Raw genomic sequence first — 27,701 nt, 5'->3', positions numbered from 1 at the left:
TGCCAGATTCGGGCACCACAAAATATCGCAGATCTGGAGCGACAACTGATGAATGCCTGGCAGAACGTGTCGCAGGATGACATTAGGAAACTCTACCACTCCTTGCCTCGACAAATTGAAGCATGGATTGCCGCCAGGGGCTGTTCGACCATTTACTAATTTGAACACTCAATGGGTGATTGTGAGACGTGAACAGGTACTATAACTTTGGTTTTTTAATCATTTTATTATCTATTTATGAGCTATACACATATTTAATTTCATCAAAAACAGCCACTTCCTTCATGGTGCTTTTATTTTTTTATTTTTTTTTCAAAAATAAAGTGTAAATACACATGTTTAACACCTCAAATCATATGAAATATACCAACTGTAAAATATTATCTCAGAAAGTGATTAAAATTATTCCATCATATAAAAGACTGGAAATAATTCAAAAGACTGGAAATAATTCAAATTTTCTGATGAAAATCTATTTAGCAAAGTGAAGGCCAATAATTTTAAGAATTTCTTGAAGACAGGGGGGGAGGAATTAACCATTCAATCAAATTTGAAAGGTACATGGAATTAAATTAGAAGAGAAACATTGCAATGTAAAATTAGGCAAAATAGCAACCTTATTTTAGCATAGATTTTTAGTAAAGTTTAATCAAAATCTAAGTAAGAAAAAAAAAAAAAAAAAAAAGGCTGCTATTTTGTCTAATTTTAAAAGGTATCAAATAAAAAAAATAATAATTTAATACGAAAAAGAAATAAAATATAAATTACAGGGTTGGCCCTGAAAAAGCAGCCCACCTTTAATTCCTGTACCTTGGAGGTAAGCTACTTTTTCACAAGCCGCTCCATATACTTTTTCCCTGGGGAAGAAATATGATTTTTTGCTTATGGATAATAAGTACCAATTTTTCACTGTTAATATATTCCCCTATTCTTTAAATTATAACATACACAATGGCAACTCATCAATAAATTATACATAACTAGTATTAAAGCTTCTATTTTTTATGCAATGAAAATATTCATTTTAAAACAATCTTTGACCAAAGAAAGAATATCAATTAGCATTGATTAAAAAACAAGTTACCAGGACTAAAAACAATACTCTAACTACTCTTGCAGTCTGACAAATTATTACCAAATTAAATTGGGTAATTCTAGTGCACTCTGAGATAGGGAGAAGCGTTTCATATTTCTGAAACCTCTGAGAGAGGGTTCCTAGTTCTGAAAAATGAAGGCCCCATTTACCTTGAAATAAATCCTATATATATATGTAAGAAAAATACAGAATATGTAAAAGATTAAATTAGTAACATAAATTTCCCTTCTCAATTCTAAAAACAGTAACCTCTCTCTGCACTGCGTCATTTCTAGATTAATCCATGTCATACGACTCTTACATAATTCTGGTTATGTAAATAGAATTAAAACTCACGCAGCCAATACAGTCAAAAGACTTTAATCCGGACTCGTCGGGACTACAGCGATTCCGGATTATAGTTTAAATCTGGTAAGATAGCATGCAGAAATTACAAAATTAAAAATATGAAACAGTAATTTATGAAACAAAGAACAATTATGATCTAAAGGGTATCAAAATTTACAAAAAAAAAAAAAAAAAAAAGCTTAATACTTATTTGTTTATTTTATTAAACATTTCTTTTAATGTAAGTTGTTTGAGTTGCTTCATTTTATGTGATAATACTTTCTCTTTAATTCTATACACAGACATAATTTCTTCATCAGTTACAAAGTTCCGCTGTTGAAGTCCTATAATTGCTGTGTCGAGAATACCGACAAATTTGTCAATCGAAATTTTTTCGTTTTCAATTAACCTCTGTGTCACTTTCTTCACTATCGGAAGCGAATTATAATGATGAGGAATTTGATTTAAATGATATCAAAGACGGAGCACATCGAGATGAAATACTACATTTAGTAAAGAATTACAAGCCAAATAAAATAAAAACATCTGCCCTGAAGATAAGGATAGTGCTGACAGATCAACTTCCAATTCATTACGAGCCGCGACATCCCCCCCCCCCGCAGAGCAGCATGAAATTGATAAACAGATTTCGGAATGGTTAGAGAAACAAAGGATATGCCTTTATCCATTTTTTGCAGCAATTTGATGGACATCAAAATTTGTAGATCCTTTGGCAGCTCAAGCATCGGAAATTCTATTTGACATAATCGAAAGTTCAAGTTTACTTTTATAAAATTGCTCTAACAGTCTGTAAAAAATAATAAGACGGATCCAATTTGAATATTAAAGAACAACGCAATCTGCAACATTAGCTGAAATAGATAATTTTAGCTTAGCTTATACCATCCCTTATACATTAAATGCGCACGCGTAAACGTATTATGTGCATGCGCACACGCATATGCATAAAAGTATTACATGCACGCATGAACGTATTATGCGTTGACGCATGCGCAGAAAGTTTGTAGCTTTAAGGTCCGGATTATAGATCATTCTGGATCATGGGTGTCCGAATTAACGATTTTTGACTGTAGTAATTTTACGGCCATAATCAAGTATCTAAATGAAATGCATTGAGAACCAAAACTAACTCAGTCTGAATTAAGATTTCACCCTGAACATAAAGTACTTGTTTTTAACGCTTTGGCCTATCTGGACTGCTATCTGGTCTGCTGCTTCCTTCTTGCTGCAAAGTTATCAAAAATGTAAACCTCTTGTAAAATAGGCACAATCAATGTGCCAACTTGATTGTGGGTGCAACATGTTTGCTGAAATAAAAGTTGAATTAAGTATATGTTGACTGCCAAATTTTTTATTTTCAGCATTCTACGACATCAAAATTCTCGCTGTTCATTATGGATTCAACCGCCTGTGTTCTACTACAGAATCTATTACATATACACCGGCAAAGTATGAAATCCTGCATTCTATAGAAAACCTAGGCATTGTATATAATGCCTAAAACTAGCCAGCAATGTATGAAATGATTCATATTTCACACATTTCCTAAAAATCCTATAGAATGCCAAATGACAAAGTATGATACATTTCTGATTCGTTTCAAAGAAACGAAACTACTTACCAGAAGTTAATAAATGGTATAAAAAGGCAAAAATGACTGCTAAGAAGGAACCATGGGATTATTGGCTGCTGAATCGCTAGGTTGTGATGTTTGTGGGAACCAAAAGTACATTTATTTATTCTGTGAAAGAAAGCGTTAATACTATACAGTATTAAGTCACGGACAGCGAGTTATTTCCCATACTTCAGGAAAACTCATTAGAGTACTTCTTGAAAGAACTTTCAACAAAATACAAAAATGTTACACGTAAAGATATCAAACTGTACAACCACCTTTGTGAACCCTGCCAGAAAAAAACAAAAAGGTATTAAAAAGGGCATTGTTGTGAAACTTATGACTGTTTCCGAATTTAATTTCTGTTGTTGGGTAAATCTTACCGATTCCCAGTCTCAGCCAGATAAAAAATACAAATTTATTATGTACCTTGGAGGATACCTACCAGGATATCTATCAAGATCATCTCACTATTTTTTTACATATTTTGAATAACAGTTTTTAATGGAACTCTTTCATTAATTTTCAAAATAACATTTGTATTTTTGAGGAACGAATGTCTTTTAAATAACAGCCTTATCATAATCTTTTTTCATACTTTGCCTAAAGAGCATTTGTCATTCTATAGAATGCCTAGGAAAAGTATGTAATAATTCTCATATTTCATACTTTGCCTAAAAACGTCCGACATTATATACAATGCCTAGGCATTCTATAGAACGTCGGTATTTCATATTTTGCCGGTAACATATATACTTTGAAAACTCAAAAGTCGCAAGTCAAAGCATCCTAAGAAGATTTCAAAATCAAAGTTGAAAACTAATAGACGATCTGTGCAAACTGCTGCAGTCTCAAAAAAAAAAAAAAAAAAAAAAAAAAATGCAATTTTTTAAAAAGAAGAGAAAATGGTTTTAGCTAAAATTCAAGTTTGCAATCCGTATTGGATGCCAGTCCTAACCAGTTTTTACCTTGATGAAAGTCGTACCCAAAGGTAGTACACAAAAAATTAAAATATGGAAAGCTTTACAATTTCATAACAGTAAAAAAATAAAAATAAATATTGATCTCATCAGTTAAATGCTTCAAACAGAATTTATCAAGACAAAAGTGTTTCGAAGCCCAGAACCAAGTTAGAAATGTTTCATCACAAAATGATCTGTAAGTTATAGTCTAGAGTTTATGCAGCACTGTAGTGTTTTCTAATGATGACATATATTATATACTGCAGTACACATGTACCTATATACAGTGTAAATAGTTAATGTGCAGAAAAAAAATACTCAAAATATTGAGCCGCCAATTAACGAAGGTTTATTGTATATGAAATCACATTACTTTAAACATAAAATTCTCATTGATTTGCTTAATTTCTTTTTAGGAAAGTCTGTTTCACTACTTTCAAAAGATGTAAATAAGGAGTTGCGACTCCTAGAAAATTTAGCTGTGGTCCTCAAAATTTCCTGATAACATACAGTTCCTACTACCCTAAAGTTAGCCCACCCCTGCTTAGTGAGTATTTAAGGGATAAACTGGAATGTGTATTGTGAGCCAGGCCATGATATTCAATATTGCTGGCAGAAGTGACTACTGCTTTTTTTGATGAACTATTTCAGCAACAGCTTATCCAAATTTTCCTAACAAAGAGGCCACAGCAACTGCAATAAAAATGAATCCAACTCCATAATAAATCCTATTATACATGCATGTATGTATTTGAAATACAACTCTGTTCTCCAAACGTCTGAGTACTTCTGACCACAACATATATTTTTGGCAAAACCTACAGATACCACTCATACAAGGTTCTGAAAATTATACAGGTTCAGTTAAAAATCATTAAAATACTCCTGCTTATTTATGTAACAATAAATTGAAAGGATTTATTAGAGAAATATAACGTTGCAATGCAAAAATACATATGATGTTAAGTTACCAAAATTACATCAAAAAGACATTATGATTAATCAAAGAAGTTTTAGTTTTACTTCAGAAAGATATCATTCTGAAAACATTTCAGATGTTCGGAAGAACATAGCAACAGAATTATAGAACCTTATACAAGATGGGTCCTATGTAATTACATAGAAGTTTTACAAAGGAATCGTTGACTAATATTGTCAAGGGCAACCATCACCCAGAACTCCTCAGATAGATGGCTCTTGAAATATAAACGATATTCCTGCCCAGGCCTTTGTGATATATACAGATGGAGCAGGGAGTGGTATTTATAGCAACACCCCTGAAGGAGATAGCAGATACAGCATCAGAAACTCTAATCATTGATCAGAACTTATAGCCATCAGCAAAGCACTTGATTATGCTCTCTGTTCAACTAATGACATTACAGTCAAAAGTCGTTAATTCAGACACCCATAATCCGGAATGATCTATAATCCGGACCTCAAAGCTACAAACTTTCTGCGCATGCGTAAGACCTTTACCGCTGCTAATTTGCGTGTGCGCGTGCACAAAATACGTTTACGAATACGCGTTTAATGTATAACGGACGAGATAAGCTAAGCTAAAATTATCCAATTATCTATTTCAGTTAATGTTGCAGATTGCGTTGTTCCTTAATCTTCGAATTGGATCCGGATTATTATTTTTTGCAGACTGTTAGAGCAATTTTATAAAAGTAAGCTTGAACTTTCGATTATGTCAAATAGAATTTCCGATATATATTTACTAATATGTAAAGGATATACAAAGCGAAAGTATCTCTCGGAGTCCATTAAACAAAAAGTGGAATTGCTGCAAAAAATGGATGAAGTTTACCTAAACTTTAACGTTTGTTTATCTTTAACGCAGCGGCGTGCATTGAATTGGAAGTTGATCTGTCAGCACTATCCTTATCTTAAGAGCAGATGTTTTTATTTTATTTGGCTTATAATTGCTTACTCAATGTAGTATTTCATCTGGTCTTTGATATGATTTAAATCAAATGCCTTCGCTTCCGATAGCGAAGAAAGTAACAGAGGTTATTGAAAACGAAAAAATTTCGATTGACAAATTAGTCGGTATTCTCATTCTCGACACGACAATTATAGGACTTGAACAGCGGAACTTTGTAACTGAACAAGAAATTATGTCTGTTTATAGAATTAAAGAGAATGTATTATAACATAAAAAACGAAGCAACTTAAACAACTTACATTGAAAGAAATGTTTAATAAAGTAAACAAATAAATATTAAGCTTTTTTTTTTTTTTTGTAAATTTTGATACCCTTTAGATCATAATTGTTCTTTATTTCGTAAATTACGGTTTCATATTTTTAATTTTATAATTTCTGCATGCCATTTTACCAGATTTAAACTGATGATCTATAATCCGGAATCGCCGAAGTCCCGACGAGTCCGGATTAACGACTTTTGACTGTATATGGATTCTGACATACAGTAGAAGCTCCATTCATTACATTGAAAACTGGCCTAAGATCATGGATAAGACCAGTCAGAATATCATATCTAAACTTTTTGAGCTTGAACAGCATAAATCAATATATCTCGAGTGGATATTGTTCCATGTTGGGGTGAATGAAATAGCTTACGATCTTGCAAGGAATGGTTGTGATCTTCCTACCTCCACTTGCACTGATTTAAGGCCCACCTGAAATACATTCCCAATACAAAAATAAAATGAACATGGCGTGGAACATTTCTCCTGGGGGAAGGGGGAAATACCTTCCCTCCTTGCCTCTCCCGCTCACCTACTAAACTGTTTTGGCATTTCCCTGAGACAGCTATCGGCTGAGCAGGATGATGTCAGCGATTCACTTGTGCAGCAAGGTCTTCTGAACCTGGTGTAGGCTTTTCTGTGTCAAGGGGATTAGTAAAACAGTTCTACAAATATGCCTAAATAGTATAATATTAGAAGGAATTCATATAAAAAAAAAAGGTGCACCCTTTGTTTAATCCCTTTAGCGGCTTTCTTGCTTGGTGAAAAAAACATCACCAAGGCCCATCATGCTGAACTTTGTCTGCTAAAATGTAAGATAAAAGATAACATTCAAAACTGAGAACAGAATGAGAGAAGGAGAACATGAAAAATTTACCCATAGATATCAGCATTTCAGAGAGTTATTGGAAGTCCGCTTATTATAAGCCGTTAGCTAAGTGGAATGAGGAATATATTTCATCTTGTAATGCTCAGGACAAAAATTTTTTCCCCCTTTTACTTAGCATAGACTGCATTTTAAGTCTTTCCTCTTTATTAAAGTATCTCAGTTTTTATCTGGTAATGGCAAATCTGTAAGTTACCTGTTTCATTTCAATCTACGATCATATAATTTATGTAAGTGTTCACAAAAGTACAAGATGTGATACATTTAATCTTTTCCTGCTCTACTTTTGATATCCTAGATTATGCTTGAAGAACAATTTGAAAAAGTTTGCCGCAACTTGACCAGTTAACTTATCAGTTTTTGTGTGAAATCTGGGGTGCTGTTCATTGTTTTTGTTAAATTTATTTATCCATGTAATATTTAATACTTTAGTTAATTTACTTTTGTGGCGCACGAGAAGATTGTATGTATGTGTTCAAAAAATATAAGTGTTTACACTTATAAGAGTTTTTATCATTAGGCACATTATATTGCGCATGGTCATGGTATTAAAGTAATGTATATGCTAGTATAAATAAAAAGGAAACTAAATTTATATAATTCAATGATAACACTTCCGAGGGGGGAGGATAAAACAAGTTCCAAAATTATGTTAATTAATTTCAACATTCTAAAAAAAACTGTATTATATTATAAGCAGATTCAAGAAAACATAATGATGCCTTAAAGAGCTAAGCATCAACCATTCTTAAATAATAAAACATTTTTTAAACAGGTATAAAAATTTTGTTGTAATGTTTTTAATTAACATATATGCTACTAACAAAACCTTCAAAATATCAAAAATTATGGTAAAATCCTAGGAGAGCCCACACCCTTGGCGATAAACTAGGAAAGTGCGCACTGCTTCGCACGTTTCTCAAAATCGGCAACTTGAAAATAACAAGTTTAAGAATTGCACAAACTCGGTATCCATGTACACATCAACCTATTTTCACTTAAAAAAACATCAGAGAATCACACACTCCCTTGACTTTATCCATGTACACATCGATACGCGCCATAACCCAAATCGGGTAAAGTGCAGAATCGCCCACTTATTTGTTTGTCGCTTTTTACAAGAGTACGAAGAATTGGATTTTTGTCAATTTCCATTGACTTTTTAAGTGAAAATAGGTCAATGTATACATGGATAAAGTTGAGTGAGTGCGCACTGCCATTTTTGTGCAATTTTGGGATATTTTTTAAGTGAAAATAGGCCGATGTGTGCATGGATACTGAGTATGTGCAATTCTTAAAAATGCACCAAGCAGTGGCTGATTCTGCACTTTCCTCCCAAAATCATTCACACCAAGGGTGTGGGCTCTGCTAGGATCCCAGCAAAATTACATAATATTGTTTCACATAAGATTTATAATTAATTTAAAAAGCAATTTTAAAATAAAGTATTATCATTTAACTCTGAAACAAAAGTGAATTCCTCCAGAAAATAAAATTCAGTATCATTTTTATTAAAACAAAAACATTCATTTGAATATTATATCTTAACTTTTAACGAGATTAGCTAAAATCTTCACAAAACAAAATAACTTACCATATACTAACCCTTAACTTACTACCATCAGCTACTCATAAAATGCATTCAATAAAAACTAATAAAATAAATAAAGTACTGCACAACCTTACTGAATTTAGAATAATATAAAAATTAAAAACTGTACAATCTGACAGAATCAAAAGAAACTATGTTTAGTGGAATACTTGACTGATGGATGATGATTTTCATTTCACAAACCCAAAAACTTCAGAATGATATGGAGTCGTGAAACTTGAAATGCTGGTATGAAAAAGTGAGCAACAGAAAAGAGTTTTCCCTAAGAAAAAGTTACTAAAAAAAAAAAAAAAAAAAAAAAAAAAAAAAAAAATTATATACCTATTCTTTATCTATACCTAAAAATTTTCCCTTCAAATATAAATTTATATTTTCAATCTTTAAAAGCACATGAATATTCATAACATTGTCTCCTTGAATTCTTTTGTAAAAGTTTCAAAGAAATGGATGTTATTTCCATATTTTGTTATCATGTCTGTTTTATGACTGCATGCGATTAAAATTTGATAAAATTCTTAATTTACTACATTGAAAACAGATATAAACTAAAAAAAAAAAAAAAACTCAGTGGTGCAAAGAGCCCTAATGGGTCAAGGCTTGCAGTGCCCCGAAATCTGCTTTCTTGACCGTGGGCCCCGAGCTGCACAAGCATAGGCCCTGAACAAATGGTCAGCTTGTCGCAGGACCCCCAGTGTTTAGTCCCCAAGCAAACTTGGTACTCATTTTATCGACCCAAGAGATGGAAATCGAGGAATGAAAGGCTGAATCGACCTTACCCAGCCCTGGCTTCGAACCCCGGACCTGTGGTGCTGCTGCGTCACCAGGCCTCTTGAAAACAGATATATACGCTAGAATATTTATTCAAATCAATTTCAGCAAATTTTGATACAATAAGCCATTATTCACAGTAAGAAAGAATTTAAAAGAAATTAACATTATAAGAGATTATCAATTTTAGCAAATTTTGATACAATAAGCCATTATTCACAGTAAGAAAGAATTTAAAAGAAATTAACATTATAAGAGATTATCAAGTGTTCCCACATCTCAATAGACATTTAGTTACATAGGATATTTTCTAATTTAAAAATAATTCAAGCAGCAATCTAAATTGCTAGGAAACAAAAACAACAACAACAAAAAAAAAAAAAAAAAAAAAAAAAAAAAAACTACTTCAGATAAAAATTTGGGTAAAGTGCAGAATCGCCCGTTTTTTTGGTGCATTATGTTTGGCACTTTTTACAAGAGTAAGAAGAATTGAATTTTTGTAAATTTCATTTGACTTTTTAAGTGAAAATACATCGATGTGTACATGGACAAAGTCCAGGGAGTACACAATTCTCTGATTTTTTTTAAGTGAAACTAGGTCGATGTGTACATGGATACTGAGTTTGTGCAATTCTTAAAATTGTGCCAAGCAGTGGGCGATTCTGAACTTTCCCCAAAATTTTAAATACTGGTTAAGCTTCGTTTTGTCTGAAAGCTACTTCAGCATTTCTGGTTAGGGATAGGAGACTCAATTTTAAAAACAGAACTTAGTCTATAATAGCATAATTAGGCAATGAGTTTGTCAGTCATCTCCTGAAATGGTAATCTCATGTTTATTGATGATGTAATGAGCCAATTCACTGCCAAGATTTAAATTCTATCTATACAATTTGGCAGAAACTGTCATGAAAACAAATTGTTTCAGACATCAGCAACAACTGTATTAGTAAGACAAGGAGAGGGGAGAAAAATTACATTACAAATAATAAAAAAATCTAGTGAAATCCTTGAATCATTTTTAAAAAATAGTAACATGACAAAGTATTGGGAAAATTTTGAAAAAAACAGTTTCTATTTTTATCTGACATGATAATACAGGTTTGACTTTTCCACTCAAAATAGATTGTATACTAATTTTTGAACCCAATGTATTATTCCTGGAGAAAAATATTAATTATAAAACGTCTGCGTGTTTGGTATTGAGCAAATGCATATTTTATTGTTTCATAGAATAGAATAGATCTCAGAATCAATAGATAGAATAGATCATAGAATCATCTCAATAGATAGAATTCTCATAGATTTCAAGAAAATCGCTTCATAGAATAGATTTAATGAAATTAAAATTTTTCATATAATTTTCGGAAACTAAATATAAATTACACAACTTGAATACACTGGAAAAAATTCACACTGATTCAAATAAGAGATAAATTTCATGAATCACGTTAATTCTCGCAACAATTTCCATTTAATATTGAATCTGCGCTGTGTATCTGTATGATAGTTTAACTCCATTCCACCTGTCAACAAAGACCTTTAAAACATATAAGAAATATTTCTGCAGTGAAATATTTTATGAATGAATGGTAGGTTTCAAAATTTCATAATGAATAATGTCTGTCGTTTTTCAAATAAAGCGCAAATATATTTCTTAACAGCGAAAATGCTATAAGCTCATCACTAAGAATATAAGTGCATCTCTTTAAAGCCTTTCGCACACACACAGCTCTCCTTTTTTATTTTTTACGATAAATTTTTATACTTTTAAAAGTGTATATGCCCAAACCGTACACAAAGCATGAAACAAAATACAATAATACACAATACAGGTTAAATGCAAAACTCGAAATAATTTAAATCCATTCATCATCTTGATGGCACTGGCGTTATGTCGATTACTTAAATGAATTCGCACGGATCACAATTTCACACTGACCTTCAATTGGTGATAAGAGCAAAGCACAAATAGCAATTAATGTCCTTTTCAAGCACTTATACCACAAAAAAATCCCATAGGCATCCGCCATCTTTTTTAACACTTACAAGAGGTCAAACAACTAGGCATTATTAGTGACAACAATGTTTTGAAAAAGCGCCACCTGGAAACAATGATGTATTATTGACTCCTAGGGTATAACCTAGCACTTGTCTTCCAAATCCCACAAAATATTTCAAAACGTTGTGGAGTTTGTGTCTTTCTTGAGTGTTTATTACAAAAAATGTTTCTTCAATAATGCATAAATTCCTTTGAAATTGGTGTGAATGTTTTCTGGAGAGAAGTATATAATTACTTATACCGCTTGTTGATGATGGATATAAACAAACAATAAAAGCGTTCTTGGTTAACGATTTTGCGCTGCTTTTGTGTTTTGATGATAAAGCTGCTACTGACCGTAAATGAGCGTTAACGCCAAGGTTAAACAAAAGGGCTAGCTCATTCCTTTGTGCGACCCCTTGACGACGCACGCCAATAACGACGCTAATAAGTGGGATTGAATGCCAATAACTGAGCGATGGAAGAACAATTAAGCCATTTTATAACTGAATTTGGTGCATTCCAAGAAAAAAAGCAAACTGGTCAAGCATCCTTTAAAGCAGAGATTAAAGCGGGACAAGTATCTCTTAAAGCAGTGATGAAAGCTGGCCAGTAAAGAGTTCAAGAAAAAATGGAAGCTGGTCAAGTAACTTTTAAAGCGGAGATGATTGTTGTTAAGGAATCGGTTAAAGCAGAGATGAAAGCATACAATAATTGATTGAAGCAGGTCAAGAGGAAATTAAAAAACAAATTACCTGCATAATAGAAAACAATTTTGAGGCTATGGAAGGAAGAATAGACACAGTTGAAGAAAAAGTTGGAGAAGTTCAAGAAAGAGTTTCAGCTGTGAAACAACTAATTGAAGAAAGTGTTTCTACCGTCCAAGAACAAATCTAACAACGCATAGAAGACAGGATTTCTGCTGACGTCGCCAAAGAAGAAGTTGTCATATTAAAGAAATGCATAGCGACAGCAGGAAGCAATGTTGATTGTAAGAACGATTGTAAATTATTTAATTGTTATTAGACAAAATATCTATTGAGAAAATGGCAACAGTTAATTTCTGGATGTCGTTCTATTTATAATAAAAAAAAATATATACTTTCAGATGATGTACGCTTCAAATGTTTAACGGTACGATGCAGTAAGTACGTTTGTTATGTTATGTACGTTTACGAATACATTACGTATAGGTTATTAAGATTTATCTTCAAATAAATGTTTGTCTTTTACAACCATTTTACGAGTGATTAATTTAACTACAAAAGGAAGTTAACATAAATCAGAAGTGGGATTATTCTGAAACCTAAGCCTAAAGCTACAAGAATTTGCTATTACGTAAATAAATTGAAGAGAATTTGAATTTCAAGGTATGTGCATTAATTGATGTAACATAATCATAATAGAATTTAATTTTTTTATTTTTTTATCATTTTGGAAAGAGAGTTTATTATTTTCATTTCTTTAAATTTTTAAATATATTTAGAACGTCAAACAAACTTATAAAATACCAATAACTGTGTTCTACTAAGTTGTCTAATTGGAAGTTAATAATAATAGCATATATATATAATTTGCATTTTAATGAGTACGAAAATGTCTATTTTCGGTAAGGCAAAGAAATGCGATTTAAGAATATTAGCTGAAGAATTGGGAGAAGATGTAAATGAGAGTCATAAAATGAGCGATTTGAAAAAGATAATTTTGGCTAGCAAAGAGTACGATGAAGAATGCGCCAAAGAATGGTTAAACATTATAATAAATGAAAGAAAGAAAAAAGAAGAAATTGAGAACGAAAACGTCAAGAAGAAATTGAAGAACGTAGACGAAAAGAAGAATATGAGGAACGAAAACGAAAGTATGAAATGGAATTTGAACTGCAAAAACTACGTACTGAAGCAGAAAGTAGATCTACAAATTCTGGCACCAATGAAAATGCTAGTGGTACGCACATGAATCCAAAGTTAGAGCTTCATCGTTTGATGCAAAAATTTAAACCTGACGAGAATGATATCAGTTTATATTTAATCATGTTTGAACGTTTGTCTAAACAAGTTGAAATACCAGAAAATACATGGGTTACTCATTTGTCTGGCTTATAGCCGAATGATATTGCTCAGTTAATCGTCAGAGAAACCGATGAGATTGCAAACAATTATAAAGAAGTTAAAAAAGGATCTTATTAAAACGGTACAAGATGCCACCTGAAAAATTTCGCCAAAACTGCTTTACGCACAATAAGAGTGTAGGAAACACATGGAAGAATTTTGCGTATGATTTAAGAAATTTTTTTAATGAATGGATAAGCGGAATTAAAGTAGATATTTTTGAGAAACTTAGCGACCTTATTGTAGCGGATCAGATAAAACGTAAAGTGTCTCCAGAAGTAAAAGAACATTTTATTGACATATTGACCTCCATAGGAATGATTAAAGCCGATATTGAAGTTGATAATGTAAAAGTCCAAAGCATAAATAAATACATTGTACCTGATAATGCACAGCCAGTTGATCTAATCATCGGACGGACATGGCTTGATCTACCTCACATCGCTTATGTCAGAATAGGAAAACGATTTCACTTCGGGTATAGGGAAAATGAACTATTTAGTAACCTCCAAATTGATGAAAAAATAAATCGAGTCTGCCTTAAAGCTCTCGAGGAAAATGAATTAGAGAAAAGTAGTCCTTATGTTGCAAATAGAAATCGACACTGTGGTCAACTGTTCTCTAAACATCACTTCATGCTAAGGCAAAGACAGAATGACGAAAGTGATTCTGTCTTTAGTCAGAGCCAAGAGAATGTAGATGATAAGCAGCAACTACAACCTCAAAGGCCCGTACGAAGGCAATTATGTTATCCTTACTTCAGGCAATATTGTGGTTATCTATCTATAGGACTTCCACGAAACGTTGGACGTGATGGAAGTGAAGATGAACAAAAGGAAAGAAAAAACGAAGAAAGAGTTTCAGGAGGTGGAAGAGACGATCACTGGAATCCTAGACGATTTTATCAAAGGTGCTTTAATAGCAAAACCCACTATCATAGGAATGACACTGAATGCAGTCAAAATAGAATGGAAGGAGAAGCAACTAGTAAAGATACTGAAGCAAATGACGAAGAACAGCAGCCACGCGGTCAAGGATCTAGATCTTGGCCACTTTACAGATCAAAAATGGGTTGTTGAAAGCCCCACCAAGCTGATTCACGTCCTAAAACCAGATCTTCGGAGGCCATCATTTCCAGAAATACAGACGATGACGATAATGACGGAGACGATGATGAACTTAAAGGCCCAAGCGAACAGTGCGCAAACCATTGCGCTATAGAGACTTCGTATAGGACTTATAGAATTTTTTTTGAAATTATATTTCATTTTTTTCCTACCTATTATTATATTTTTGTTGTTGTTTATTTGTCATTTTAATGAATGATAAGATTTGGTTCAATTGAGGACAATTGAAAAGTCAGGATGGTCGAATGTAAGAACGATTGTAAATTATTTAATTGTTATTAGACAAAATATCTATTGAGAAAATGGCAACAGCTAATTTCTGGATGTCGTTCTGTTTATAATAAAAAAATATACTTTCAGATAATGTACGCTTCAAATGTTTAACGGTACGATGCAGTAAGTTTGTTATGTTATGTATGTTTACGAATACGTTACGTATAGGTTATTAAGATTTATCTTCAAATAAATGTTTGTCTTTTACAACCATTTTACGAGTGATTAATTTAACTACAAAAGGAAGTTAACATGATGGATTTAAATTTTTACCAGTACCACCTCCTCTCACTTTGAAGCTATTACCTTATGATGGTAAGACCTCCTGGCAAGTATATAAGACACAATTTTCTATAATGGCGAATGCGAATGGAGGGGATCCCCAAGCTAAGGCCTATTATCTCGCTGCTTCGTGAGAGCAGACGCATCAGATAATTTTCAAACTCTTCCTGAAAACAAAAGGTTGGATTTTGAAGCTCTGTCCGGCTCGTTGGAACTGCGCTTTGGGAAGAAGTGTTCAAAAGACTCCCATTAAAATCTCGTGAACAGAAAAGCCAACGGAAAAAATCCAGGAGCTTGCCACGGATGTTGAAAGGCTGTCCCACCTCGCCTTTTCGAAGTCAGTCCCGACAGAAACAAGGAAATCCTGTCCCTGCAATACTTTATCGACGGTAGCCTGGATCCTGAAATACAGAAAGCTCTACGAATAGCGAACGTGAAAGATTTGAAAAGCCCTCTAGTGTACGCCATGATTGCAGAGACTGCCAACCAGTCAGAGCTGTGCAAGTCTACGAGGCAGTGGATCAAGTGATGGCTCGTTTAGATGATTTATTCAGACAAGTCACTGCTTTGATATGGTGTAGGAATGAAAACAAACTGGCTCTAAAGTGTTGAAAATGTGTTACTGAAGACTACATACGACGGAATTTCAGAACACCTCAGGGCAATTCAGAAAATAAAACAGATGATTTTATCCGACGAGTCAGTGCCTTGAGACGGAATATTTTACCAGGTAAATCAAAGCCTCGAGACGGAATACTGGCGACAAGAAACTGACCATAAAGTACTCGAACTGAGGTACTGAAGGCCACATACGAATTAACTGCAGAAAACCTCAGGGCACGGAAAATAAGAGAGACTATTTAAACAGAAAATTAAATGCCATGAGACGGAAAGGGTGTGACAAGAAGCCAAAGTGTTGGAATTGCGTGGCTGAAGGCCACGTACGAAGGAACTGCAGAACATTTGAGGGCACAGAAAATAAGAACATTTCCCAGCAACGACGCAGGAAACAAATTAATGACCATATCGCGGAGAGGAGTTTGGACGATAGTGGAAAACCCATTTTAAAACGCTCAAGATTTCTGAAGTAACGGCAACAGTAATGGGCTCTTCATAATAGGCATATCGATGAAGTTCCTTGCAATATGATCATTGACACAGTAGCTAATGTTGCCATAATTAGGAAAGATTTAGCTCAAACAATTCAAAGATAAATTCATTTGGACGCCATCCTGTGTTACTCTTTTGACTGCGTCTAGTGATAAAATCGGCATAGAATGGAAGTTAAACGTGAACATCACATTCGGGAGTGCCGTCTACTATCACCCGGCATACGTGGCAGATATTACAGATCCTTGTATACTCCGATTGGACTTTTTAATGAAATACAATTTTTCCTTGGACTTCAAAAACAACAACCTGCTTTTTGCATCAGAAGACATCATCGGAAGGGATTCTCACCTAGAAACGCCGACGTCTTGTCTAAAAGACCCTGCTCAGAAAATTGCCGAAATTATACTCGAAAAGGAACAGCAGACTACCGGCTATTCTCTACCTTAGATGTACTTCGGTCGTGACCTTAGTCTGCTTTGTGACCTCTTGTTTGGTCGCCGTCCGGATGCGCCTTCATTACCTGAGGAATACATCCAAGATTTCCATGCCCGGTTTGAATTGATGCACCGTTTTGCACGAGAGCAAGTCAAATTGACGACGTAGAAGATGATGACCCGATACGATACCAGAGGTACTGGCCGTAGATTCAATGAAAGAGACAAGGTGGGGTTGTGTAATCCGACTCGACGGAAAGGACTCTGTTCGAAACTACTGTCACCTTGGATGGTCCGTACATAGTCCTAAACAGGCTGAACGACTTCGCTGTTCGAATCCGTAAGTCATCAAACTCTAAGCCTAAAGTCATTCATTACGACAGGTTAGCTCCTTACTATGGCCATAGCACACTGCGGGGAAAAAAAAAAAAAAAAAAAAAAAAAAAAAAAAAAAGGGGACAGTTATAATTCTCGCGTTCTACTGGGCCGATTGACGAAATTCAAATTGCATTTTTCATGTCTCGAAAGCGCGACTTAAAATATGTATTAGATTTATATATAGCATCATTCTAACATAGGTATTTTGACACAAAATCGGACTTTTGCTGACACGACATGTCTTTTTTTTTTTTTTTTTTTTCATATTTCGATTTTATGACTCAAATTATTCCAGACTGCCAAGTTTTGTAAAAATCGTACGAGTAGTTTTTAAAAAATCAGCTCTCAAAATTTTAGCTCCTGAATGTTATATGAATTTGGTATATATTTATTAATATCTCATCTTTTATTATTCGAAATTTAGGTTCATTCCAAATAAAATTCGCCCATTTTTTATTATTTATTTAAAAAATTTGTAATTTTAAGCAATTTTTATAAATTTTTCGAAAAAACTTTTGAATTATAACCTATAAAATTTTTGCCATCACCTTAAAGTAGGTGTATTTCTAAGCGTACCTGCAAAAAATTAGACTTTTTTATTCAAAATTTTCTAACATATACACGAATTTACATATTTGCGCGGTTTGAAATTTGGCATCTTTTTTGAGCGATAATAACGCCAAATGTGTTTTATGGATTTTGTTACAGTGAATTGCCACAGCAATTTTTTAATTTAAATTTCAAATAAATTTTTACGGAGAATTAATTATATGAAATTTTTTCCCTCAATGATGCGTAATAAATATTTATTAATACTATATGAAAAGCATTTTTTTAAAAAATTATATATGATATTACTCAAATTTTTAACTTTTTCTTAAATTTCTTTCTTTTTTTCCTCTTTTTAATATATATATATATATATATATATATATATATATATTTGTAAGAGTAAATCTTTACCTTCGCCGTGTTATCGTCTTACTTTAACTTCATTTAAATTTAATTGTCTAAAACTGAGAAAAGTTCGTTTGATGCTTCTTTTCACAATGTTTTTAAGCTAACAAGACCTTGATACTTTGGGTTATGTTCCAGCTTTAAAAAACATACATATAAGCATAGAGTTTTATAGTAATTCTCTTAGAAAGAATGTTTTAAGTAGTAATTTTCTCTCGTGTTGCAGATTACATAAAAACCATCTTTTTAACATAGAAATTTTTAGGCTTAAAAACTCTAAATAATATGATTAAGATTTTTTGCACCCGATATAAGAATTAGGTTACTCGGTGGTACAGGATAAGCGCTGCTGGAGTGGTTTATTTCTTTCTCATTTAACAAAAGTCTTTTAATTCGAATATTTATCATTTGGACTTTGCTTTAAACTTCATTTATAGTTAAAATGTCTAGAAGTTGTCGTCAGCTGAAACGCATTTAATGCAACTGTTATTTTAAAAAAATTGACAAGAATGCAAAATTTATGAAAGTGTAACAATCTAAAAATCTTAATTTTCTTGTGTTAGCACTGAAAGCAAATGTAGAAGGAAAGAAAGAAATTAGCGGGGGGGGGGAAACAAAAGTTTAAAGCGGAATCTACTTCAAGGAAGTTGGGTGTTCAAAGGACGTGTACACCAGCAAATAGCAGCAACTGAGTTTGTGCTAACGGAAAAGACAAAAACGATATCATTGCAGATTAAAGTGAAGAGAGACTGGTTTTCCACTATAAGGTTGTATAAATTTAAATTACTTCATAGAACATCGTATCATAAACGGAGCATCCCATGATCTCTCAGTCGAATTATTTAAAGATTCCGGAATTTATCCAGTGGCGTATATAGATATCAGCTAAAGAAGTTTTCCCTTTTGATGAAACCAGTCTTTCCTTTCATCTCATGCCTTCAAAATGCTTAGCCTGAAACACTGATAAAGGCTCTGACCAAATACTGATGAAAAATGGATGGATTTGGATTATTAAGTTACGGCAAAGCCGGGCTATCTGCCTTAAAGGAAGGATGACTTCGTGAAGAACATTGTAAGCGAAACCAGCTCATATACACGTTGCACATGAGAAAAACCACGAAAATGCCCATGCAATCAGCCCGTTCGCCGAGATTCGAAGCCCGGAGCGAACTAACAGTATTCAGCGACTTTACCGCTCGGCCGTTTGTGGGCCCATTTGAAATGGAAGGCGATAAATTTACTTAAAATTAATATTAGAAATATCAAGCTCTTTCGAAAAGTTGGATACTTTTTAATATACTTGCAGAATGCCTGAAAAGAAAAGAAAAAAAAAAAAAAAAAAAAAAGAGCAAGCCATTTGGAAGAAAAAATAAATTTTTGCTAAAATTTAGTATTTTTAATTTAATTTTTTAAAATTGTATGATATTTGATTCTTGCGGTTTCAAAAATGAAATATTTGACTAAAATATTGAATAAAATTTTAAGAAATTAAATATAGGATGATAAAATTGTATAAAGCAACGGGCACAATGATAAAACTGTTCAAAGTAATGCATGCAAGTCATTCTAAATTAAAATGTCGGATATATCTCTCTTATTTATATATCTTTTCTGAACGGAACATTAAATAGTTAACTATTTAACCGAAATATTTTAAAAATTAAGTTATTCTAGATATAGTAAGTTTTTCTTTAAATTAAAATTTTGGAAAGTTTCACGCACTATAAATTTAAGCCTCAAAGCTGTCTAACTGAATCTATGTTATCAAGATAATTTTGAATCTATATGTCTTAAGTGGTGAACAAATACATACAATACACACAAGAAATATATACAAATAAAAACAAAAGAGCACAGAATAACATGACAAGCATATTTTGATCGTCTTTAATACAACCGTGATAGTCATTCTGCCAAAACACATAGAATCGCCCAAAAGAAGCGTTAGGTAAATGCCGCGAGATGAGAGGTCACATGAAAGTTCTGTTTTCAACGGAAAGAGGAAATTTATTTGACTGAAGGAGGGAAATTCCCAATGTAAACGGGCGATGCTGTTGTTTCGCGCTTTTATTTCTTTTCTTTCTTTTTTTTTTTTTTTTAATATTTGCAGAAATAAATGCTAAGATTCGCATTGGTTGTGCAACCGGAACGCAAGAATGTTGAAATTTTTCTCATAATTTATGAATTTTAAATGAAAAATGCATATTTCATCGCTTATTTTTAAAGATAAGGTGACTAAAAATCACGAAACTATATTTTTCTTTAGCGAATGTATTCTTTTTGTCGTAAAGGAAGAAAACCGGTCAATAGAATAGATTTTTACGGGGGATATACCTATATCGTAGTTGATTTTAACGTGACAGTTATCAATATTACGGTCTTTTGTGTAAGCATTAGGGATAGCTTGTTTTTTTCGTTAAAATGAGTTCAGTTTTTAAAAACAAGGCTTTTCGCAGTGACGCTAAGAATCTGCTACATAATGTCATCACATTTTGTGACATGGAAGCTGAGAATGAAGAACTTAGCATTTCCATCTCACAGCCCACGAAAAGAACCAGCAAGACTGCAGAAGCATTGCTGACGACGACAAAGAAAATTTGCCGACAGGCAGAAAGGGAGGAGGAGGTAGTTTTCAAATCCCTGTAAAAAAGCCCAGAAAGGAAGTATTAAGTAGAATTGGTTTAGATGGTTTTAAATGCTATGTAATTCGAAGAACTGTTCATGAATTTATATTAAGGATAAAAAAAAAAAAAAAAAAAAAAAAAAAAAAAAAAAAAAAAAAATCCGTCCCTTTCAAAATTACTTCCTGTGTTGCAAGAAAAGATAGATTTTAAATGGAAAAGAGAAACATTAAGAAATGTACTGCATAGTATTAGATTTGTATGGAGACAAAGCCAAAAGAAGAGAAAAGTTTTAATTGAAAGAAGTGACATCGTATTAAGAAGAACGCAGCATCTTAGAAAAGTGAGAATTTAATTATGAAAGAAGACCTCTCGTTTACTTGGAAGAAACCTGGGTGGACAGAAACATGACATTTTCAAAATGTTGGTAATCCGAAGTAGTTTTTGGAGTTCTGCAGAGCGGCAATGCGTCTAAAAGAATTATTGTTTTTTATGTGTTGGGTGCGATATGGAATTTTTATCTCATACATCTCTAGTACACAAAGCAAATACCACATCGGGGACTATCACGGGCAAATGAATTCTTGAAAAATGGAAAAAAAACTTGAAAGGTTTTTGAAAAGTGGACTTCTGAAAAACTCATTCCGAATCTTTCACCAGTGATTTTAGGCAATGCGTCCTACCACACTGCCTAATTAAATAAATATCCAACTATGGCAAAAGCCGAAAGGAAAAATTGTGCAGTGGTTACTTAACAAAAATGTACAGTACTCTCTAATTTTATGGAAAGAAGAGTTATTGGAGATTATGAAACAAAATGATCTTAAATAAAAGTCATACATTTGATACAATGCTCGAAAAACGTGATTTTACGGTTCTACGTCTGCAACAGTACGACATTAATGCAGTTGAATTGGTATGGAGTGAAATAAAGCAATTTGTACGGAACTGCAACACAACTGGAGACGTGGTAATGGATAAGTTATTAAAAATTACAAAGAAGCTCTTGAAAGTGAAACAACTGAAAATGGAAGAAGTACTGCACTCATGTAGAAAAGGTAAAAAATGACTACTGGAAAAAAGATGGTTTAATGGAAGATTTATGCGAGTCTTTAATTATTTCTTTTGATGAAGAGGATGACAACTTGGATGTGTACAGTGACTATGATACAGAATAATAAGAAATACAGAAGTAAGATAATTTCGCTTTTTACCCATCAGTGCGTATAATACTGCATATAGTTTGGTGTCCGCCGAAAACATCGTGGCAAAAACATCGCGGACAAAGCACGCAAGCCGAAAACGTCGCGGGGGAAAATAAAGCAAAGAGAAAACATCGCGGTTCTAAAACATGGTGGTCGAAAATAAAAAGCAATTTAAAAACTTCGTCGTCGAAAATATCGTGGTAAAAAATAAAGTACCTACACATCATCGCACACATGCGTTTTTCAGGTTTTAAAAGTAAGGGCATTTTCGCATAATGATTTGGGAGCGCAAGAAGGAAAGAGGGATATTTTTACTTCTATATATTTTTGAATTAATTGATAACTTTTTGCTGTAAAAGTAAGAAGGAAATTTAAGGATTTGAAAAATGAAAATGAAAAGAAAATTAATGCAACTTACAGCACTTTATATTACCTTCTTACTTTTAACTTCTTACTTTTTGTAAATAGTCTAAAAATGTTTAGAAAAACGAAGCTAAATAACTGCATCCAGTTACCTCTAAACAAACTACTTAGTTAATTATCAAATTGCTTTCTTTCACGTTTGTTAATCTGCTATTGTTTTAGTGAAAATTATATCTTGTTTTCTTTCCGTTTATCCTTAAAGTGTCATTAACATTTTCACCATCGTTCCTTCTTGCGCTACCAAAACATTATGCAAAAATGCATTTACAACTTTTAAAATCTGGAAAACGCATGTGTGCGTGACGAAAAACGCATGTATCGTCATGCAATGATTTTTTTTTTTACCATGATATTTCTGACGACGATGTTTTTAAACTGCGAAAGATTTTAAACTGCTTTTTTACCGATCACGATATTTTGTACCACAATGTTTTAGAACTCTTCTCTTTGCTTTCTTTTCTCCCGCGATGTTTTGTACCACGACGTTTTCGCCTTGCTTTGTTTTTTCCGCGACGTTATCGTCTGCGATGTTTTTGCCGCAATGTTTTCGGCTGTAACCAACTCTAGCTTACTTGTATGTTTTGGTGCTGAAATCTATATTAAAATTTAATAGATGAAACGTGTAGCATCGATATTGTTGCATTATTGGTAATAGATTTCATCTTGGTAATAAGTATAGTAATCCTTCTTTCGATCTTGGCATGTAATCAAAATTTTGGTTTTGAATTTTAAAACAGAATCAATTATTTCACGTAAATTATATAACAAGCAGTGCTTTTTTTTCCTATAAATTTTTTTTTCAGCGATTCGAATATTTCTATTGCATTGAAAAGTTTTTTTGAATTCGAATATTTCTATTGCACTGAAATATTTTTTTAAATTCGAATATTTCTATTGCACTGAAATATTTTTTTAAATTCAAATATTTCTATTGCGTTGAACTTTTTCTATACTGCTCCAGTTCATTTACAATAAATTTGGTGCTGCCATCTATTGGCGAATTCACATACATTCCAGTTTCGTTACCTTTTCAGTTTATTTATTAAACTGAAGTTTGATTTATGGATCTTATATTATTTACAGTAAAATTTGACATTATCGTGATCGTATAGAGTTTAATACAACATAGTGTTTAATGCGTTGTGGCCCCAATAACCCGAGTTCGAATCCTAGTCACGGCAATAATTTTAACATTTTAAACATGCATATTTATTATCAATAAATGATCACAGATGAGATTTAAAACAATTTTTAATTTACCGAAAAATGCCTCTAAAAGAAATGGAACAGCAAATTAAATCGTTGAAAAGGGGTATCGTAAGTAAATGAAGTAAAAATTAGAGTTACATTATATTACTTATACTTTGTTACTATTACATGTCTTACATTTATTGTCTAATATTACGTATAGGCCCACCAGCGGCCGAGCGGTTAAAGCCGCTGAACACTGGTAGTTCGGTTCGGAGTTCGAGTTCCGGCGAACGGGCTGGGTGTATGAGCGTTTTCGTGGTTTTTCCCATGTGTAACGTGAATACGATCCGGTTTCCCTTCAAAAGACCTCCACGGGGAACCCCTCCCTTTCCGTGTAGTGCCTAAGGGCAGAGCACGTAATAAGTAAAATAATAATAATAATATTACGTATAAATTTATATATAATAATTTATGAAATCCTTTAAATTTTTACTTTAGTAACTTGCATTTCATTTATATTACAGTTTAACATTATCATTATCATATTTAACGTGTGACGTGTTAACTTTTTAAAATAAATTATATCTGCTGTATTTCATAGCCTGTAAACTTAAGGTAACATTTCATAGCACATTATCCTAATACATCGAGATTCAGTTTCCATTTTTATACAGTGGTATGACACATAAATAGCATCTAATTTTATTAGCATTTCCCCCGCTTAATTTCATTATTCAGTGAAGGTGTTAGATACTTTAAAACAGCTATACTTGTAGCAAAATATCTTAGTAGCCCAACAAAGTCACATAGTTTTTATTTAATAATGTTAATTATTAAAATTGACAAATTTTTTTGGGTCATAATATTATTTATATTAAAGATTAGTGTTTTAAATACATGGTTATTTAAATTGTTTACAAATGATTAAAAAAAGAAGAAAAAAAAAGAAGCAATGAAAGCAACACATTTAAACGATATTCGCTCTAAAAAATTAAAAGGTTTGACCGTTGATTATAAAGCTATTTCGTCTCAACGCTGTATATAAGAAGTGGATTGAAAAAATATCTTTTATTTATTTATTAGCACAAAGGGACGTTATCCCAGAAGGGCTGTTAGTCACGAAACGACATTTTGCGTTGAATCACTAAAAGAGTTGTGTCACTTTTCAAACTGTTGTCACCAAATGTTATCGCCCTGTATTATATTTGAAGAAATTAAATAAGAAAGAATCTGCATGAATGTACGCATGTTTCTCGCATTGTGAATAAACAATGGTACATACAGTCATCAAATTATTTTGAATAACGTAGTCATCCGCCCGATTATGAGCACTTTGGAATATGGAATTTGTTTTATTGTCTATTTCCTATTTTGTAAAACGCAAACGTATTTTTGATTAACAAACTGAACGATTTCAAAGCGAGCAATGTCAACAGTGTGCGGAAAAAGAATATTTTAATCTCTAGCGCGCGATACTGTCTATTGGAAATTTTAAAGGTGTGCTGTTTTTAAATATTTTTACCCCGAAGGGACATTAGCTCAAATGTTCTCGAAACGTGTGCGTGTAAATGAAAAAAACGCCCCTTTGGGCATAGTATAAAATCTGAAAACTTCCAGATTTTTTTGCTTTATTTATTGGTATCCATTCAAGAAGTTGTGTTCGTCGCAAATGAATTCCAAGCAGTAGATGGAGAATTGTGTTTTATTAGAAAACACTAAAAATTTATTTAGAATTAATCAATATTTCAAAACTACAAATTAAAAAATTGTTTATCATCTTATCATACTCTCTTTTCACGATGGATAATCTTGCATATTTTATTCTAATTCTTTACTTTCAGTTTCTCATAGATAAATTATTTTGCTTCATTTCAGACTTGGTTTTCAAACCCCAGCAAATAATTTTAGAGGAGGATTGTTTATGAATCGTTAAAAAAAGATGAGTAATTAGCGTTTCTTGAGAAGAAGGATGCCTTCCTTTCGAGACGAATGACACTTCTTCGTTCATGGAATTTTATTTTGTAGGAATCAAATTTATACCTTTGAAATGAAAGGGCATTCTAGGCAATTAAATTGAGTTTAACAATGTAATAATCTTAATATAGTACATTCCTATAATGAAAATTAAAACTTAAAAATTTAATCTGTCTGGTATTGATATCATATCCTTATAAATTTAATCTCTATGCTATTGAATAAAAAGCTAAGAAATTTAAAAGCAATAAATGCCTTTCTTTCCCCGTATGTAACGTGCATACGAGTCAGTCTCCCTTCGAAAGTCTTCTACGAAAGCTTCCCTCTCCTTAGGCAGATAACCCTCGAGTGATTTGCCATAATAATCAAATAAATCAGACTAAACACTCAGTTTCAGTTTTGTACTCGGAAAACTGCATAAAGTTTTATGTCTTTTTTTTTCCTTTTGTTCTTTCTTTCTCTTTTTCTTTCTTTCTTTTTTTAAATACAATATTTTATCGAATAATTTATAATATAATAATATTTTATCGAATAATTTATAATATAATTTATAATATCGAATAATTTATAATATCGAATAATTATAATCAGATAATTAGGTTTAATCAGTGCATTTACGTTTGGAAGTCAAGTTTTTCTCCGCGAGTTTACATCCTACAACATTAAAAAAAAAAATAATCCTTTTAAAAATTTTTAGATGGTTTAGTGTTACGGTCCATTTTCCCTGAGCGAAAATGCAATAGAAAACCAGAAGTATTTCACATTTTTCACGCCGTATTTCACTATCTATTTGGGGACCCCACAAGGTCTCTAAAATGCACATCTAGGAAGCACGATTATTTCATTGTTGAATATATTTCTGATCCCACAAAACATCTTCAGAGCCACACGGAGTTACACTAACAGAATTCATGTCACACCAAAATTCTGGACAATTTGAAAAATGCGAAACATTTTTCTGGCACTAAAGGAAATTATGGCACTAAAGGAAGCGACGTTTTCATAAAATACGGGGCATCTGGCAATTTTGAATTAATAATTTCTGTTTGACTTAATTTCGCCTTTTTCTAAATAATAAATGCATTGACATACAGATACACTGTTTTTATGATTAAATATTTCTCGCTTTCAAACTGGAATAAAATTCAAACTTATAATAGTATTTAAATAAAATCAACATTAATAATTACTAATTTTATCTCCCAAATTTTTAAATTATTTTATATCTATTTTTTTTTTTTTTTTGTTTACTTCATTTAAATTTGTTCAGAATTTTAAGAATTTTCTGAACTTGAGCCTAGAAATAATTATATTTCTCTGATGCAATAAATAACAGTCTGCTGTGTTTTTTCAGTATATTCTGTTGAGTTTTGATGTTATTCAACTCACACTAATTTAAAGCATTAATATTTGCTTAAAATTCCGATTAATTCCTTAGCTACCTGTCAGTTCTTATTGCTCAATAGATTCGACTAAATCTATTTCCAGTAGTAACTAGAAACTGAATTCATACTTTAAGGAATACTAACTCTTATTGAAGTAATTTAAACAAAGTTTTTTTGAACAAACAATAATTTCTGATTACTGTTATTTACCACATATCATCGACACCTAAACTCAAGAACCCATGAGTATCAAACAGTAGGCATGCCTTCGTAATGGTATAAGGTATTTCTCCCACCTTCTTAGCATGCCTTCATAGTGTAGTGGTCAGCACGCTCGACGCTATTCGAGAAGTCTGTGGTTTGAGTCCCGGCGAGGGCATTTTTCACGTCTTCCAACTTCATATTAACCTAATGACTCTACAGTGGCGCCCGAACTAAAAAATGGTGTGGATGATGATTCTCCACCACCGGGATTTGGTGAGTGGGTCCCCTAATCCCCCAGTTGCCCTTAAAGGGGGAGTATATAAGGTATTTCTTCCACCACCTTAGCATGCCTTCGTGGTGTCGTGGTCAACACGCTCAGCGCGTATTCGAGAGGCCCGTGGTTCGAGTCCCGGCGAAGACTTTGCTCATTTTTCCTCTCTCCTGCTTCAAAATAACCTAATGTCTCTACAATGGCGCCTGAACTAAA

At 32.7% G+C, this 27,701-nt stretch overlaps 1 protein-coding gene across 1 annotated transcript in view; it reads right to left on the bottom strand.

Annotated features, from left to right (window-relative positions):
• Positions 1-11,559, bottom strand: part of tkv (serine/threonine receptor kinase thickveins) — a 69,927-nt gene extending 58,368 nt beyond the window's left edge. The window contains exon 1 of the mRNA XM_085825019.1: positions 11,441-11,559. Within this exon, the coding sequence (XP_085681145.1) occupies positions 11,441-11,531 (91 nt within the window). The 5' untranslated portion in view covers positions 11,532-11,559. The remainder of the gene's footprint in view (positions 1-11,440) is intronic.
• Between the last annotated feature and the right edge of the window lie 16,142 nt (positions 11,560-27,701).

Source organism: Stegodyphus dumicola, chromosome 1 (genome assembly GCF_044657685.1).
Source record: "Stegodyphus dumicola isolate Sdum_Otavi_A_Nest chromosome 1, ASM4465768v1".
NCBI classification, from domain to species: Eukaryota; Metazoa; Arthropoda; class Arachnida; order Araneae; family Eresidae; genus Stegodyphus; species Stegodyphus dumicola.
This window is presented reverse-complemented; position numbering and strand designations above follow the sequence as displayed.